We start from the raw sequence: 17,880 nt of genomic DNA, 5'->3' as shown, positions 1-17,880 counted from the left end.
AAGAAAGGAGGGCCTGAACTCAGTAATGGCAGTAGGTGCGGAGAAGAGGGGCACAGTTGTGTGACTCTTGAGGCCAAGAGGAGGTGAGAAAGGGAGGGGTGGGGAAGGGAAGGACTGCCAGGTCTCTGGGAGGAGCTGTATGTGGATAGAGCTGCCGCCCCCAAGAAAATGATTGGGATTTGGGGGTGTGGTGAGTTTGATTTACCTGTGGAACACCCAGGTGAGGCTGTCTAGGTGACACCGGGTCAGGACTGAAGGTGGGGATCTGGTGGCATGGGCACGTGGGAAGCTAGAGCCATGAATGGATGGGGTTTCCCTGGAAGACTGCGCGGCCCGGGCAGACCAGAGGGCCCAGACAAAGCCCTGGGGACATCATCACCTCGTGGGCAAATGGGCAAGAAAGAAGGGGCTGAGGAAGGAGACAGTCTTGAAGGCGTGGCCACTCCGTGCCCTCTGTCCCAGCCCGACGGTTACTGCGCTATGTCCCATCTCCTGTGGGCTAGGGTAGCCAATGTTGGTTTCTACTGTGGACAAAATGAGAGGACCCAACTCTTCCAAGATTACATGCCTGATGAGCTTTCCAACCTCCCTTTTGAAATCATTTTTTTTAATGACCAGATTCTAAGCCACATACCAGATGGCTCCTATTGCTGGAAGTGGGACTTCCGAGAATATAGAAGTCTATAGACTTCCATGGAAGTCTCCACCACTTAACAGAATAATAATTTCACAAAATTTTCAGCGAAACAAATATTTGCTGTATAAATCCATTTTTCCTGCTGACTGCCAATAGAAGGATACTTAAGTTCTCAAGATCAATAAAATCACTCAAGGATGTAACAAACATTTAGAGTGCATGTGAATATATTGGTCATAATAACATTTGAAAATAATAATAATTAATGTTATTTCAGACATTTAGACCATGAAGTGTTTGTCCCAAGGAACAGTCAGACCACATATCCAATAGAGAAGTCCTGGGTCTGGATTTTCAGCTGTATATTATTAAGAAGTTTTTCTCTTTCTGGAACAAAAGTCTACCTCTGCTTTTGCTCTAGAGCACAGAATCGAGGTTTTTCTCTCCTATAACTGATTTCGGAAGCACTAGCCTGGGAGCCCAGGGGTACACTGGCCGAGCCTCGCTTGCGTGCCCCGTACGGGACCTCTTGCTGCATCACGGCTGTCAGTCTCTGGCCGTGCTGTCCCTCTGTGAATCCAATGTCCATGCAGCCGTCTGTCTGTCAAGCTGAAAATAACCCGACCTCAGGGGCTTCCTGAAGACTCCAAGTCCATAGGGCTTCCCGATTAGTCCTGCCTCTCACGCCGACAGCTCATTCACCGAACTTGGCAGGATGCTTAACATCTTCCTCTAAGTGTGGGCGACACAGGCAGGAAACTGGTAGCCCAAGATGCTAAATGAAATTCAGTTGCTCAGAAGCTTAAAAGTGGGAGGCTCTTTGACCCCCCTCAATCCAGAAAAAGGGGTGAGAGGAGAGCTCCTTCCTCCCAGGTGTGGGGGCCCCGAAAAGAGCAGGGGCACAATAGAAAGCTGTACGGTTTAACCTAGAGTCGAAAAAGCCAGCCTATTTGTGAAAGCTTTATAACCACATTTCTTTGTGATGGGTTACCCTTCTTTTAAGGGAAAGAAAGGGTTGGGCAGCAGCTTGAATGCAGCTAGCCATATGACCTAATAGGGCAAGAATTTCAAATACTCTATCCCATTGTCCCAACAAGAGTGCTCGTACTTCTCGAACTACCGTCCCCCAGTGTTTGATTCCGAAAACACAGCCACCGTGTAAATGCATTGTTGGTAAACACGATATTCATTGCTTAATAACCTGGAAAAGATGTTGTGAGAATGAATTTGCAGTGATTTAGCACTTTTCATTATGGAAATTCTATATAAATATTTAACTCTAATGCGTATTTTATTCTAATTTTTTGTTAATCACATTTGCTTAGTTAATATGGCGTACTTAGGCAGTTTTTTTTTTATTGCCATAGATTTTTATGAGTGATGGTAATTTCATGTGCTATTTACTTGAAATTAGGTTGATTGTAAAGACTCACACAGAATTGCCTGTTAATTTTAGAGCTTAGTATTTATGCCATTGTCCCAGCAAATTCTCCCAACACACACACACACACACACACACACACACACACACACACACACACACACTTTGCCACCACATTATCAGTGAAACAACACATCGGCACATTGCCTCTAGCTTTCTAAGAGAAAGAATTCTTCTTTAAAGCCTCATTAATACTTTTGAAGGCGGACAAATTTGATTAGCAGAACATGCCTCTGAAATTGAGAAAGAAAGAGAGGAAAAGGGGAAAGCCTACAGATGGTATGAACCAATTCTATATAGATTTTTTTTTAATTTTGACTAAAAATTTTGATGACATGTAAGATAGTTTTAGGAAAATTCTCCTTTATCAGCCCTTTTACATTTATCAAATGACATGTTTGTTAAAGTCAGATCCTGAGGGATATGTGGCAACCCCCCAAACCCCAAATACCTTCCTTCCAAGCCTTGTAGGTCTCCCCATTCAGAATTCACTTTCCGGGTTAAGCATGGCCTCACCCCACAGTACAAGTTAGTTCTTCCCACCCACTTTCCTTTAGGACAGGAGGGACCTGGGGCATCAAGTGAAGAGGAAAAGGAGATTCTGGAAGGTGTCCCAATGGGCACCAAAGAAAGACTCTGCGTACATCAGTATTCTCTTCAGAGATGGCCCTGCTCTCCTGAGACTGGAAGACACTCGGGTCCTGTGTCAGGGCTCTGTATTGGTCAGCTTTAACTCCTGCTGACTGTGCCTTAAACGGGAGACTTTGCTTCTCTCTCATACAAAAGAAGTCTATAGAAGACAGCCCAGGAGTAAGGACAGGCCAGGCAGGAGCCTCCACCATCATAAGAGACTCCAGTTCCTTCTATCTTGTTGTTCTTCCTCTTGGCCAAATTCCAGCCATCACGTCCTCAGTCTGCCAGTAGAAACGGGAGGAGGGCACAGTCCCGCCATTGATGGACACTTCCCAGAAGGACCGTACAGGAGGACACCTGCCTTTCATTGGCCAGAATCTAGTCACATGACCACAGTTATCAACAAGGCAGGTGGGGAAATACCCTTTCCTCTTGTGATGATGGGCTCAACAAAAAACTCAGAGATCCAAATGCTAAGGAAGATGAGGGAGAGTTAATGTTGAGGGCTTCTAGAAGACTCCCACAGGATCATAGAGCAGGTCTTGCTAAAACATCTTCCTCATCTGTAACCTGAGTTCTTTCCAGCTTTCCCGATTTCTTTCCAGGCCCTGGCACTGAAACTCACAAACCAATCAACGTGATTACATTCAAAGACCATTTCCAAAGAAAAGCTCTGGAAAGCTCAGACCCCATTCTGTGATTGCCTATTAACTCCCCATTGTGATTTCAGCGGAAATTCTAGAACTGGCTGGGAATGCCGCGAGGGACAACAAGAAGGCCCGGATAGCACCGAGACACATCTTGCTGGCAGTGGCCAATGACGAGGAGCTCAATCAGGTACGTCTGTCTGAAACATGGCGACAAGGCACAGAATGGGTTTGCCGGACACACGACCGCCTGTGGACCCGGATGGCTACAAATCATTCCTGCTACAGTCCCCAAGCATATTAATACCAAAAAAATTTTTCAGATCATGTAAGAGAAGAACAGATTTTTCTAGCTCTATCATTCAGATAGAAAATTGCCTCTGGAATAGACCCGTTATCTATTCTGGGTCTTACCAGACCTTCTTTTGCTCTCTAGAAGCGAACTCTGTGTGTGACTGGGGAAGGTATAGGCAGGGATGTTATTCATGGTTTCTTCACCCGAATTTTGTTGACGATTTATTCTGATGAAGGCAGGAGACTCTTCTTCATAGTATAGAATTAATTCCCAAGTATTGTGAATGCCTCCCCCAGGAAACTCGAGATGGATGGTAGATGGTATAACAACTTTTATTCTAATCTCTTTCTTCTCAAACTGTGTATGGTGAAGAATTCTTATTTCCCGTCCATCATGGACCGATAATTTCCCAAAATACAATAAAAACTAATTGCCAGAAAAGTTTTCAAAAACAAAACCATAACAAACCACAAGCCACAATTCTTTGCTATTCGATCCAGTAGATGTACAATACTTCTGTCAGCTTGCGCTACAAGTTTCTGGACTCTTCCGTGCCGTTTCTGTATTTCCCTTGTCCCGGACGGTAACTCCCTGTCCGTGACCACACTCGGAGGACCCGAGCTGCTTCGGGATGTGATACTAGTGCATCAGGTACCTGTCGATTACGTACAAAATAAACAGTAATGGAGAGGCACATGGTCAAACATACTGCACTGATGGAATGTATGATCACAAGAGGGTGGAGAGCACTGCTCTGTTGTTTACTGGGTCTAGCCCTAGCATGGACCTTTGAACCCAGTTTTGTCAAGCTGTGCTCCCCACCTGTGAAGCTCTTTATCCTCTGTTATGTCTGGAATTCTACAGCCCTGGCAACAGCCCTGGCGCAGCCTCTATACCCTTTCATCGTGCCTTCCTTGTTTTGCTTTCTGTACGAGACCATGGGATGCCTTGATACCTACAGAGACACGCTCTACTGGTGAAACAGGGAAGCCCATTAAACCACCTATCATGCAGTGTCTCTGAGAAAGCCAAGACCAGATTTAACACTTGTTTTGCCACCAGTTAGAACTGTATGAATCCCAGAGCCAGCAGGCTCTTTGCTGCCTGCGTTCATGTGTTTCTCTCTCTAGCTGCTAAAAGGAGTGACCATTGCCAGTGGAGGTGTCCTGCCCAGAATTCACCCCGAACTGCTGGCCAAAAAGCGAGGGACCAAAGGCAAGTCGGAAACCATCCTCTCCCCTCCCCCAGAGAAAAGGGGAAGGAAGGCGGCATCAGGCAAGAAGGGAGGCAAGAAGTCCAAGGCTGCCAAACCACGGACGTCCAAAAAGGTGAGCCTGGGTTGCCTGTGTCAGCCAGGGACTCTCAGAGAACAGGAGAAGGTTGAACGATCAGAAGATGAGCATGTAGCCAGCATTGCCAACGGGCTGGGGACTCTCCGCGCTGGGAGAAAATGGCAAAGGGCCCCTAAGACGAGAGCTTTAATCACCAAGCAGGGTCTACTAGAGGTTTCCAAACCCAAAGCATGGGTGGTCTTCATGTTGCCAGGTGCTTCCACTGCCCCCATCAATATCTTAAGTGAGAGACGATAGCCGGGAGCTCTTCACTTCTCTTCAGAGCTCCGCATCGCGCACGAAAACCTCTCTGTCTCCCACAGACTGTGTGTCTCCCACAGACGGTCAGCTGCATCCAACCAGTGGGATGTGGGTAGCCCGATGTGCTAGGTAGCCGCAGCTTGGAGATGCCATTGCAAAGTCAGACTTTCATCTGCTGCCCAGTACGAGAACCACTAGCCACAGACGGCTCTTTGAATTGGAATTCATTAAAACTAAATCAGATTAAAAATTCAGTTCCTCGGTTGTACCCCCACACACACACATTTCAAGTGCTCACTAGGCTTAGGACATTTCCATGATCACAGAAAGTTCTATTTAGTTTTATTGGACACTGCTACTTCAGAGGTTGTCCAGTTTCCATTCCACAGACCTCCGTGATAACACGAAAGATTTCTAAGAGTTCACTCCACTGCCTCTGTGCCCCCAGGGAAATCCTGGGGAGTAGGGAGGTCCAACAGTGGGCTAGGAAAGACGCCGGTTGGTTCTGATGCTTTGCCATCATAAGCTGCAGGCGTTGCAAAGGACAAGAGTAACAGCCCTGTGTCCTGGTTTGAATGAGGAATGCAGATACCCTGAACCTCCTTAACACTCTTTCTTTTGGGCGGCACCCTTTTCTTTCCCTCTTGTTGCCGTCCCTGGCTTCCCTCCATCGAGACAGCTGAGCATAAGACCCAACCACTTCCTTTCCCATCCGAGGTGCTGGTAGCCATAGGAAGAACTTAAAAATGCCACTTTGGGCTTTTTTGGGATTATTTCCCATCTGTCCTTCTGATTTCTACCAACAGTCCAAACCAAAGGACAGCGATAAAGAAGGAACTTCAAATTCCACCTCTGAAGATGGGCCAGGGGATGGATTCACCATTCTGTCTTCTAAGAGCCTTGTTCTGGGGCAGAAGGTAATAAAGACCATTGCAATGTGCTGTAGTAAAGACGCGGTTGCATTTTTATAACCTCCTGTTTGCAAATAATGATGCTTCCTCCATCGCTTGCTCCCCTAAAAGGACTTCCACTCTGGTCTTGAATTATTCGCGTTTAGACTGAGGAGCTTTGACAGGGTCTACACCGTGAGCGTCAGCAAGCTCTTTAGTGTCTAGAAGTATTCATGCTGACACAGGTCAGACAAAGATAAGCTTAGAGAACCCTCCAGATCAGGCCAAAGAATGGCATCATTGCCGGGAACTCCCCATGCCCCCCTCATTCCTGGGCCCGCCCAAAACATCCTTAGCTAACTTTCTCAAACAGCTCTGGGAGGCCAGCCTGACATGGCTCGATGTGATTTATCAGAGAAAGAAAATAGAAATATATGCTTCCTGAACATCCCTGGTGTTAGAAATGAATTATTTGCCAATAATTCAGTCTGCTTGCCTTTCTAGATTGCAGAAAGAAAACAAACAGGGCTATACGTTTGAATAGTCTGCAGCAGCCCAGACAGACACGCAAATAATTCATTCCCACTAGCATAAAGTTTACAGAACAGACCATTTATCTCCCACGTCAAATGGGGCTGAAGTAGGACACACACCGGGAAACAGTGAGTGAGTCACACCTCCAGTAGCTGAATGTTCGCAGCCTGGTAATAAGATCCACCTCTCCGGAAGCAGATGGGAAGAGCGTGTTAGAGAAGAGTGTGCATGGGGTGGGTTTCTAATTTCTCGCTGATGAACACAGGGAAGCAAAGAGGCGGAATCGAGATCCCCTCCAAGGGCTGGCCACCGCTGCATGGTGATGAGCTTTCTCTCCCTTACCGAGGGGAACGGGACTGTCGTGCTCACAGGGGAGACGAGGGAAAATGCCCTGCATTCCGCTCAGCTGTGAGCACCTAGGGCAGCATTTCACAAGTGTAGCCCTAAGAACGTGGTCCCCAAAAGGCAAGGTGGCCCGACAGAGGCAGGTCAGAATCCCGCAGCCCATCGCTTGTCTTGGGTGAGGTCTCTCGGCCACACGTTCCCACCCCCAGATGTCTGGGCTGCTCCGGGAAGAACGCAGGGTGCTGAGGGGACGCTGGAGAGCCAGCGCGGGCTTCCCTCCTAGTTGCCGCTCAGACCGTGTGTCACCCCACACCAAGGTCCCCGGGAATTGGGAGATGGAGGTGTAGCTCTAGGGAAAGGAAGACGAGGGGAGGGCCCATTCCTGTGCCTGGAAGAGGAGGCAGATTTGTCGCAGGCTGCCAGAGTCACGGTGAAAATCAAACCCACTGAACTCCAGAGAGCCCCCGAAGACCCAACACCCGGCAAACTTGACAGTCACTCCATGCCCCAGCCCTGATTGTGGACATTCGCTATACATAATCGAGACAATGAACAGATGGGAGGTAAAACGTGAAGATTTTTTAATTGGATCTGATCTTTCCCACACTGTCCATCTTTCCTTCCTGATGCAGCTGTCCCTGACCCAGAGTGACATCAGCCATATTGGCTCCATGAGAGTGGAAGGCATTGTCCACCCAACCACAGCCGAAATTGACCTCAAGGAAGATATAGGTAAGGTCCTGAGACTGGGGGAGGGGTGCCAGAGAACCACCCGCTGCTTGGGCGAGTCCTTCTACAGTGGGTCCTTGTCCACCAGATACCCTGAGCTGGGGAGACCGTGTCACACTCTGCACATCGCCAAACAGCATTACTAGAAAATAACAAATTTTCTTTTTAATCTGTGTATATTTCTGAAGTGTGTATTGAGGTGTTCTACAAAACAGATCAGTAGTGCACACCTTGACTACTTTTCCTCTAAGTGAACACAGCTGTGTTCACTGGCACCCCAGAATTCCCCCTTCTTGCCCCGTCCCAGTCCCCATTCCCTCCAAGCGTCCCCACTGTCCTGTCTTTTCACTGCACAGACGGCTGTCCTCTGCTTCAGATTTTATATAAATGAACTCATGCAATGCAGCTTCTTTTGTGTCTTTGGCTCAACTTCGTATTGTGAGATCCACCCGTATTGTCGAGCGCGGCTACAGCTGGTTCGTCTTCTTGGCCGTGTAGTGTTCCGCCATCGGATTATTCGGCAGTGTGCTGACCATTTCAGCACTGGTACCATTCGCATAGTTTCCAGTTTGGGCTATGATGAGTCGTGCTGCCGTAAACATTGTTGTACGTGTTTTGGGTGAGGCTGCACATTTATTTTGAGCTTAAAAATTAAGAACGCCTTTGGTAAAAAGAAAATGGACATCTAGATCACTACCAGGGACTGCCGCCTGCCCCCTCCCCGGGTGGTGGACGGTGCTGCTCCGGGCTAGGTGGAGGAAGCTGCGGGGATAAGCTATCGAGGGCACGAGACGTCATAGCCCACTGGATGGTCATGATCTTATCCATTGTTTATAAGACAGAAGTGCCTTAAACTCACCATTGAAAAAGTAAAGTTAGCAAAGAAAGAAAGGGCTTTGTCCCTGGGATTCCGGACTTGCTTCTGACGTCAGTGCTTAAGGCAGATGCTAGCAGCTCAGCCTCGGGTGGCAGCACCGGGGGCGCAGGATGCTGGACACGCTCAGGTTTCCCCTGTGGCAGCAGAGCCCACTTGCTCTGCTTCAAAGGAGATAGGACAGCCTCCGCGGTGGGGTGGGTGAAACACAACGTGGAGAAGCAGGACTTCTCTTGCACACAGAAACTGTGAACATTTCCTCTTCATTCTTGAGACCCAGCCCAGGCCCTACCAACTGCCCTGAACACCCCCGCCCGCCTTAGTCTTAAGCTCTATTTTGACATGTATCCTAGCTTCTCAAAAACAAAACGACAACAGTGTGCTACTTGATCATTTCTATAGTTTGCACTTTTATATCAGGAAAGTCATCAGGATTTTTTTTAATTTTTTAAGTGGCAGGGGGGTGATAGGGTAGAAAGAACACAGGGACTGGAGGAGAACCTCAGGCCCATATCTCAGCGGTGAGGCTTCTGGGGTTGGGAGGGGTCTGTCTCCTGGATTTTACAAATCACCTCCTAGCTGTGTGACGTTAGGCAGGTTTCTTAGGGTCTCTGAACCTCAGTTCCCTCCCCTGTAGGTGAGGATAGCAATAGCACCTGTGTCATAGGGGCACCTCGAAGATTAAGTGGGGTCATACCGGGCCAGGCTCATCGGCGTACGACGAGTGTTGGTCTTTTTATTGTTGCTGTGCTGTTTAGAAGGGGTCCCTCCCGTCATGATTCCATTCTCCACGACCATCACCGAAAGCAATCATCCCCTGCAGAGGGGCCCTAATTTATTTACTCAGAGCGTGTGTGCACATGCAAGTTGAGAAGGAGGGACAGGGGGAGAGGGGGAGAGGGGGAGAGAGAGAATCCCAAGCAGACTCCACACTGAGCGCAGAGCCCAATGCGGGGCTTGATCTCACAACCCCGAGATCACAGCCTGAGCTGAAATCAAGTCAGACGCTTTACCACTGCACCACCCAGGTGCCCCTCTGCTTGATTCTTTTTAAAGCACTGCGTGTTACTACAGGAAAGCTGGAGCATACGCAGACATAGCAGCCGAGCGTGACGAAACCCTACCCACCCTGCTGCAAGCATATCAACCCACGACCGAGGCTGCTTCGGTGCCGCCCCACCCCCAGCGCCCCAGGCCTCACACCATCGAATCCATGGACATGTCAGAATGATAAGGGCTAGCTTTTTGACAGCATCACCCCAATACCATTATCACAACTGGAAAAAGTCGTATCATCAAATACCAGTCCCTGTTCCAATTTCAATCATGTCGTTAATCTCAATTTATTTTTTTAATGTGTTTGATTCAGGATCCAAGTAAGTCCACACACTGCAATGGGTTGATAAGTCTCTTATAACCTATAGGTTCCTCTTTCATATCTTTTCCTCCTTTCCTTCTTTTTTTTTTTTCAATTTATTTTGTTGAGGAAGCTGGGAAGTTTGTGCTATAGGGTCTCCCAAGTCTGGATTGTACTGACTTCATCCTCCTGATGCCGTTAAACACGTTTCTTCTCTGTTTTTCTTATAAACTGGTAGTCGGATCTAGAGTCCCAATGAGATTTAGGCTCAAAATTTTTTGGCAAGACTATTTGGTCAGTCATGGAATGTTCTTCCATCAGGAGGCACACGACGCCCGGTTGTCTCTCACTGACGCTCTTTGTCTAGCTTTGTCTGTTTGTTAGGGGTGGTGTGGGGTGGCCGTATCCTAATTCCAGCCCTACTTCCTTTCTTCACTGGAATGCTTCCACAGGGAGAAAGTCCCCTCATCAACATTCCGGGTTGCGTTATTCTTGGAAGTCTTCAGGGAAGAGGGTGGGCTCGCCTTGCCTTTCACACGCTCCCACCTGGCCCCTTACACCTGCTTCCCCCACTTCTCGGCGTGAACAGGGCCGCCGGCTGTGGTTCCTGGCCTTCTCCGGGCCTCTGTGAGCCAGCAGATCCGCACCGGCCAGGAGTCTGAGGGCCAGAAAGGAGACTTGAAGGCCCGAGATGACCATTTCCAAATGATGTCACTGAAACCCAAGCACATTCGTGAAGAGATGCCCTCCCCTTCCCACCCGCAGGGGAGAGTGGCTGCTGGAATAGACATGGTCCACAGTAGCCTGCATGACGTCCTGTGGCTCTCCAAACACTCTCGAGTGTCCGGGTGTGGAGTGGAGAAGCTCCCTCACCCAGTTCCCAGGGAGGCCCCTCCACTGAGTAATGACCATCATAGTAACTCTAAAGAGAGAGCTGAGACTTGCCCCAGGCAGCCAGATCACCAAATTCATTAGAGGGGGAAAGCACGCGTGGGGGAAAGGCCTTATCCTGCACTGGAGAGCAGCAGCCGTCTAGTGTAGACACGACGCCCATGTGTCATCTCAGAGGCATGAGGAGCCCCCGGTGTGCGGATATGGGGTTCCTGCTGGCCAGAGGTGGAGCCCTGCCATCCCCTGGGGGCTCCTCTTGGCCTCTGTGGAAGCACGACCCTGAAATACCGAGTAGAGGACTGTCCTAACATCAGAGACTCAAGGGATCTCCCATCAGGAATGTCCTTAGAGTTTTGCCTCTCAAATCTGCATTTTTCCATTGAAAACCACAGCCAGGTTGGAGGAAGACCCTTGCAGGCTGCCCTGGGCCTGTGTCTGTCCTTTGACTGAAAGACTTACCACACACAGGTGGTGAGCTGGGAGTAGGGCCCCAGAGCTCTCCACCCTGGAGTTCCTGCTGAGTCATCTGTCACCACAGGCCTGGAACCAGGCTTAAGACCTGGTGACAAGAGGCAGGCTGCAGGGTCTGTGAGAAGGCACTGCCTTCAAATCACCAAGATACTGAATTTAACCAACCCAGCGTGGGGACTGAACCCAAAGATCAGAACACTGGAGCCCCAGTTTTTTTTAAAAGCTCACCTTTAGTACAGCGTAGAGAGTAACACAGGCAATGGTATTTATAACAGCCCCATACGGTGCGAGACGGTGGCTCCCCTGGTGGGGAGCACAGCATAACGTGTAGACTTGTCCAATCAGGATGTTGCACCCCTGAAACTCCTGTAACATCGTCTGTCAACTGTACTTCCATTTTTATTTTTTTTAAAGTTATTTAAACAGAGAGATAGCATAAGCAGGGGGAGTGTCAGGCAGAGGGAGAGGGAGAAACAGGCTCTCCACTGAGCAGGGAGCCCGACGCGGGACTGGAACCCAGCACCCTGGGATCATGACCTGAGCCAAAGGCAGACGCTTAATCAACTGAGCCACCCAGGCGTCCCTGTACTTCCATTTTTAAAAATCACCTTTAGGACTCATGTTCTGAGACTGCTTATGACCAAATCACTCCCTCAAAAGTTCCCTTAAAAGAGTTTGCTAGAGGGGCACCTGGTTGGCCCAGTCGGTTTCAGCTCAGGCCATGATCTCAGGGTTGTGAGATCTAGCCCTGCCTCAAGCCCCGCACTGGGCTCCACGCTCAGGGAGGTGTCTGCTAGAGATTCTCTCTCTCCCTCTCCCTCTGCCCTTTTGCCCGCTCGTGTGTGCACACATTCTCTCTCTCTCCAAAATAAATACATGAAATCTTAAAAAGGGGGGGGTTTGCTAGAATCCAAGTCCTGCGGGACAGAAGCTCAGAGACCCCTGCCAGCGTGACCACTAGCAACCAGGATTCCCCTTGCGAAGTGTTGAGTCCTACTTTCTCAGTGTGGTTGGTGGGTTTGTTTCCTGGCCTACAAAAACTGTGTGAAACGGTGTAGCTAATGACTTTGGAAAGGACAACAGTAATGGCTTCCCTTGTTCTCCTCCGCAGGGAAGGCCTTGGAAAAGGCTGGCGGCAAAGAGTTCTTGGAAACAGTAAAGGAGCTTCGCAAATCCCAAGGCCCTTTGGAAGTTGCCGAAGGTAAGTGTGGCCTCGGGCGCCAGTTCCTGGCACAGCCTCAGCCCCCACCCAGCCAGCGTCACTAGCTTCACGCTCAATCAGTGTGCCAAGCAAAATACACCGCAGCCAAGATGAGATCCACTTCTGCTTCTCTCAGAGAACTTGAGCAGGCCAGTGTAGACCATTTCACACACCCTGGGGATGACAAAGCGTCTGGATAGTTAAGTCAGTTTGCACACGATCACCCAGAGATGAAGATGAAGGGTAACGTACACTCATCATGTGGTTCCACCATCACCACTGCCAGGATCCGGAGCTCTCCTGTCACCTCCGCTGGATACCCCTTGCCCCTCCACCGGGCCCTGGCCGCCACCAGTGCGCCTTCTGCCTCCATGGCTTAGTCTGTTCAGGACATTGCACGTAAACAGAACCCTAGGCTCTGTGACCTTCGGTGCCTGGCTTCCTTCACTTCATATGATCTTTTCACGGTCCATCCATGTTGTAGATGTGTCAGTGCTTCGTTCCTTTTTATGGCTGACTAGTAGCCCATTCTGTTCCTCCATTCACCAGTTGGGCCGTTTCCACCTTGGGCTGTTGCAAATAGAGCAGCTACGAACATTTGTTCATTTGTTTTTCAAGGCTGTTGAGTAACTTGTTGACAGGTGGCTCCAACTTCAGATCCGTGTCCTCCCCATATGCACACACACCACCTCCAGGGACCACGGAGTCGGTGCCATGTGCCACCCAATGCCAGGGATCCGAAGACCATGAACCCCACTCCTGCCCTCCAGCATGGGACTGTCCAGGAGGAAAGGCAGACAACAGAAGTGGGGCCCAGGGAGGGAGCCCCTGCCCTCTCCTCACAGGAGCTGGGGAGGCCCCAGGGAGGATGTAAGACCCCCCCGGAGGCAAGGACACTGTGGACAGTAAGGATATCATGTGTGAGAAGGCCCAGGTCGTGAGCCAGCATGGAGCCAGCAGGCAGGAGATCCTATATAAACAAGAGGGGCGTCTTTGAGAGTTTAAGCTGGGGACTGTCGTGATCAGATTCAATCGCTAGAAAAGTAATGGGGCTTCCGGTGAAGAGAAAATATGAGTCCACACTTTATAATCTGCACATCCCACTCCCCATACTGATAGCAATGATCGAATTTCACACTTAAAATTGTGAGACAGAGCCGTACTGAGATATAAGACAAACTTATGTGTGGGGAGGGACAGAAGGGCGGCCACCAGCAGCAGCAGTGGGGCAGGTCAAAGCCAGCCGTGGGGCCAGTCCCCAGGGTCCTGTGATCTCTGCAGAATAGCCGAGACTCCAGGCCTGGGGACATTGTGCCCCTGGCCGTGTACACGGTCATAGGGTCAAGCCGGTCATGCCTGCAGCCTCCTGCATTTATGTGGATGAACCCCTTTACGCACGCACGCACTCGTCTGCCAGCCCGCACCCGGCCGGCCCTGGGAAGGCGGAGAGCTGACACAAAGGGTGTCCACCCGCCCACCCTGGCGAGTGCAGCCATAAGTTCGCCAACACTGGACGTCGCCAGGAAACACTTCTCAGAGACTAGGTGGGCATCACATTATTTCAAATAAATCTTTCAAACCAATCCCACACACTGCTCTGAAACGCAACAGACATCCATTTGTGTTATAAACACTGTCCCTAGCGGCCACCGCCTGCCCAAACCGGCCCTGGCTCCCAGGGCAAGGCTGGGGCCCTCAGCACACCCGGTGCCTTGAGGGACACGGAGCCCCAGCTCCGCAAAGAGGGTGGTTTAGGGGAAGCCGTGCTCGGCTGCGGCCACCACGGCCCCGGGCAGCTGGAGGATGGCCAGTGGCTCAGACTGAACTGCTTGGGATGGGCCTGGGGGAGTAGAAAGGACTATGAACTGGCACAACGAGACGAGGCTGGCATAACTGAACTGCACAGCCCGTTTTGAACCCCTGCTCCAGTGGGGGCGCCTCAGGTGTGTCGAGGTGACCCGAAGACAGTCCCTGACCGTGGGGGCGTGCGACCGAGCAGCACAGCGCTTGTCCATTTGCGGAGGGCCCTAAACCACTCTGCACACAAGTCCTGCCCAGACCCACTGAGCCGGGACCCTGGGGGCCGGGCCTACCTGTCTGTTAGTGCAAAGCTGTTGTATTCGTTTCCTACCACTGCTGTAACAAGTCACACTGTTACCGAAACTACACCGCGGTTGGCGGGGCTGGTCGAGGCTCAGAGCAGCTGCCCCTCGCCCCTGCCCGCTGCTGGCTGGCCCGCTCCCCGGCTCCTGGCCGCGTCGCTCCCATCCCCTTCTCCTACCACCACCTTCTCCCGCCTTTGAGCGTCCTGCCCGCCCCCCTCTGCCGCGCTCAGAAGGACCCAGGCGATTGCATTTAGGGCACACCCAGATAATCCCGGAGAGCGCCCCCCATCTCGCAAGCCGTCACTGACTCACCTCTGCAAAGGCCCTTTTGCCATGTGAGGTAACGCTCCCGGGTTCCGGGGGTCTGGACGTGGACATCTGGGGGAGGCCACCCCTCGCTGGGAACCACGGCCAGTGGGTAGGGGACTGCGGCGAGCGGGCGGAGCGTGCGACGGCCGCCAACGCACTCGTCTGGAGCTGCCCGCCGTCCCCGGCAAGCTCGCGGGCAGGCGTCCTGGCCCGTCGGAGGCGCACGACGGGCCCAGCCGGCTTCTGTCGCCTCCCCGCCCGCACGCCTCCGGGCGGCTACCGCGAGGGGCGGCCTGAGCCCCTGGCTGAAGCGAAGGGGTCATAACCGCGCCGTTTCTCTCCCGTCCCAGCCGCTGTCAGCCAGTCCAGCGGACTTGCGGCCAAGTTTGTCATCCACTGTCACATCCCTCAGTGGGGCTCCGACAAATGTGAAGAACAGCTGGAAGAGACCATCAAAAACTGCCTGTCGGCGGCAGAGGACAAGAAGCTCAAGTCGGTGGCGTTCCCGCCGTTCCCCAGCGGCAGGTAAGACGCTCCTCCGGCTGGGCGGGAGCCGGGGCTCTCTCCTTCCAGCCCACTCCCTGCGGCCCGCTGCTCCCCCGCTCCGCTCTGGCCATTCCAGAAGATACGACCGGCGGCTGCCGGCGCAGCCAAGCACGTTGACCTGGTCGTAGCGCCAGAAACCCAGTTTCCCCGCCTCGAAACCCGGAGAAAGGCCGCGTTGGAGAGGAGCTGGAAGCAGCGTTCGCCTGAGACGCTGGCGCGTTCACTGCCCACGTCCCGCCCGCTGCGCCGGTCAGAACACGTGATCAGAAAACCCCAGGCGCCCGGAGGTTGGCTCAGCCCGTTGGGCGTCCGACTCTTGATCTCAGCTCAGATCCGGATCTCAGGGTCGGCCGTGAGTTCAGGCCTCATGTTGGCCTCCATGCGGGTCAAGGAGCCTACTTAAAAAAAGAAAAGAAAACTCCGGGCTCAAAGGCCTTGCTACTCAAAGTGGGGTCCGTGGCCCGGCCGCGGCGACGCCGCTGTGTTAGAATGTTAGAGTACGGAATCTCAGAGCCCCCCGCCCCCAGAACTACAGCCTCAGAATCCCCAGGGGGCTCGTGCGCTGCCGGGTGGGGGGGAGGGGAGCCTGGAGGCCGAGGCCCTCACAGACGCACCCAGACACGTGACAGGCTCTCGCCGAGGGTCTGCTTTGGGAGTTAGAAGTGATGGTTCTAACGGCCACAGACCCCAGCTGAGTGCGAGAGCCGCCGCAGGTGGGAGGGAGGCTGTCCTCACGGGTAGCCTGTCCTCTCCTGTCACACTCAGAGTCGGAGCGAGCTTTCGCCTCAATTCCGAACACCCTGTCCTAAAAGATGGCCCTCGGTAACACTGATGGGATTCCCACACTAAGGACGGTTCCCTCAGGGGAGGGCTCAGAGGGGAACCGTGAGCTGAGCGAGCAGCTCGGGGTCTCCACAGCCTGGCCCGGCGCCAAGGGCTGAACTCTGTGCGCGTGCGTCCTGAGGTTCTGGGCCGGAGGCTCCATCCGAGGGAGACTTCTGGTCAGGCAGGCTCACCCCGCCCCCGCCCCGCCCCCGCCCCCAGGTGATGACGATGGCACCGCCCAGCCCCCTGGACAGCGGTGTCCCCGCTTGGCGCCTGGGGCCCTGCCCAGAGTGTGTCGTCCCCCCCCCCGCTCAGATCACAGCCGCACGTGCGTGTGGGTCACGGAGGGGAGCACTAAGCGCACAGAGAGGCGTTATGAGACGCACTTTTGAGCGTCCATTTGCCCCTTTCACCAACAACCTGACACCGTACAGCGGGCTCCAGGGAGCTCGGGAACCTAGCTGTGCTTTTTGAATACCAACTATTTCCTGTGCTGAGCTGGCAGAGGTTTTGAGGCCCGGCTCGGCTTGAGGCAGGTGCCATGGACTCATGCGGGCACGAGCACGGCTCCGCGGCCGGCCCTGTGACTCGGGCTGCACGCGCTGCCCTGCCCCAGCCAGCGTGGCTCCCGCCGGCCGCGGCCTGCCTGCCCCTCCCCGGGCTGCCCCTCTGCCTCGGGTCAAAGGGCGGGGTACGTGGCCCCGCCTGCACACAGTGAGACCCCGTGACACAGAACCAAAAGGCCTGGTGCCAAGATAAGAAGGCACCGCGTTGCCCCCACCCCCGACTGAGGGCCACGTTACCCCGTGGGTCCAGGGAACCGAAGTGACATCAGCTCTTCTTTTCCTCTGGCACAGAAACTGCTTCCCCAAACAGACGGCCGCCCAGGTGACCCTCAAAGCCATCTCTGCCCACTTTGACGACTCGAGCACGTCCTCGCTGAAGAATGTCTACTTCCTGCTCTTCGACAGCGAGAGCATTGGCATCTACGTGCAGGAGATGGCCAAGCTCGACGCCAAGTAGCCGCCCCCACCCCGCCCGGCCGGCTTGCCCACGGGAATCGGGAATCGGAGGAGGAGCCAAGTCACAGGAGTGGGGGTTTCTTTTTTAAAAGGAGAGAGGAAGGGTGACGGCAGGGGAGCGGAGAGCAGCTGGCAGGGCAGCGGGTCACGGGGGCTGCAGGAGCGGGGCCTGCCCACGGAAGGAGCCCTCTGCCTTTTATATTCTGGTTTCAAAGAGCCTCAGTCTGTAATCAACCAGGTCTCCAGGAGGGGTTTCTTTCCATGTGTTTTCTTCCTGTTGTTTTAGAACTTTTTTAAAAGACAGACTTCGTTTTAGATTTATAGCATTGACTTTTACACACACACAAAAAAAATCCTTTCAAAATTCTTAAAACCTTGTTTCTCCTTTTTCCAAGGGAAGAGGGCGTAAAAGTGACTTGGGCTTTGTTGGCTGTCTGTGTTCGGTGGTGGAGAGAAGAAAATGAGAAAGGCCTCTCACTGGTGCTTTCCTTTTCTGTTTTTAGTGCCCCCACCCCTCCCCCATGACATCTGTATCT

At 52.4% G+C, this 17,880-nt stretch overlaps 1 protein-coding gene across 1 annotated transcript in view; it reads left to right on the top strand.

Annotated features, from left to right (window-relative positions):
* The window catches only part of LOC113259135 (core histone macro-H2A.2), a 48,750-nt gene extending 31,033 nt beyond the window's left edge, over positions 1 to 17,717 (top strand). The window contains exons 3-9 of the mRNA XM_026504371.4: positions 3,442 to 3,548; positions 4,784 to 4,981; positions 6,052 to 6,162; positions 7,647 to 7,746; positions 12,448 to 12,537; positions 15,302 to 15,476; positions 17,180 to 17,717. Coding sequence (XP_026360156.1) covers positions 3,442 to 3,548; positions 4,784 to 4,981; positions 6,052 to 6,162; positions 7,647 to 7,746; positions 12,448 to 12,537; positions 15,302 to 15,476; positions 17,180 to 17,345 — 947 coding nt within the window. The 3' untranslated portion in view covers positions 17,346 to 17,717. The remainder of the gene's footprint in view (positions 1 to 3,441; positions 3,549 to 4,783; positions 4,982 to 6,051; positions 6,163 to 7,646; positions 7,747 to 12,447; positions 12,538 to 15,301; positions 15,477 to 17,179) is intronic.
* Positions 17,718 to 17,880: the final 163 nt, after the last annotated feature.

Source organism: Ursus arctos, unplaced genomic scaffold (assembly GCF_023065955.2).
Source record: "Ursus arctos isolate Adak ecotype North America unplaced genomic scaffold, UrsArc2.0 scaffold_7, whole genome shotgun sequence".
Taxonomy (NCBI): Eukaryota; Metazoa; Chordata; class Mammalia; order Carnivora; family Ursidae; genus Ursus; species Ursus arctos.
Note: the sequence above shows the minus strand (reverse complement) of the source record. Positions and strands in the feature narration are given on the sequence as shown.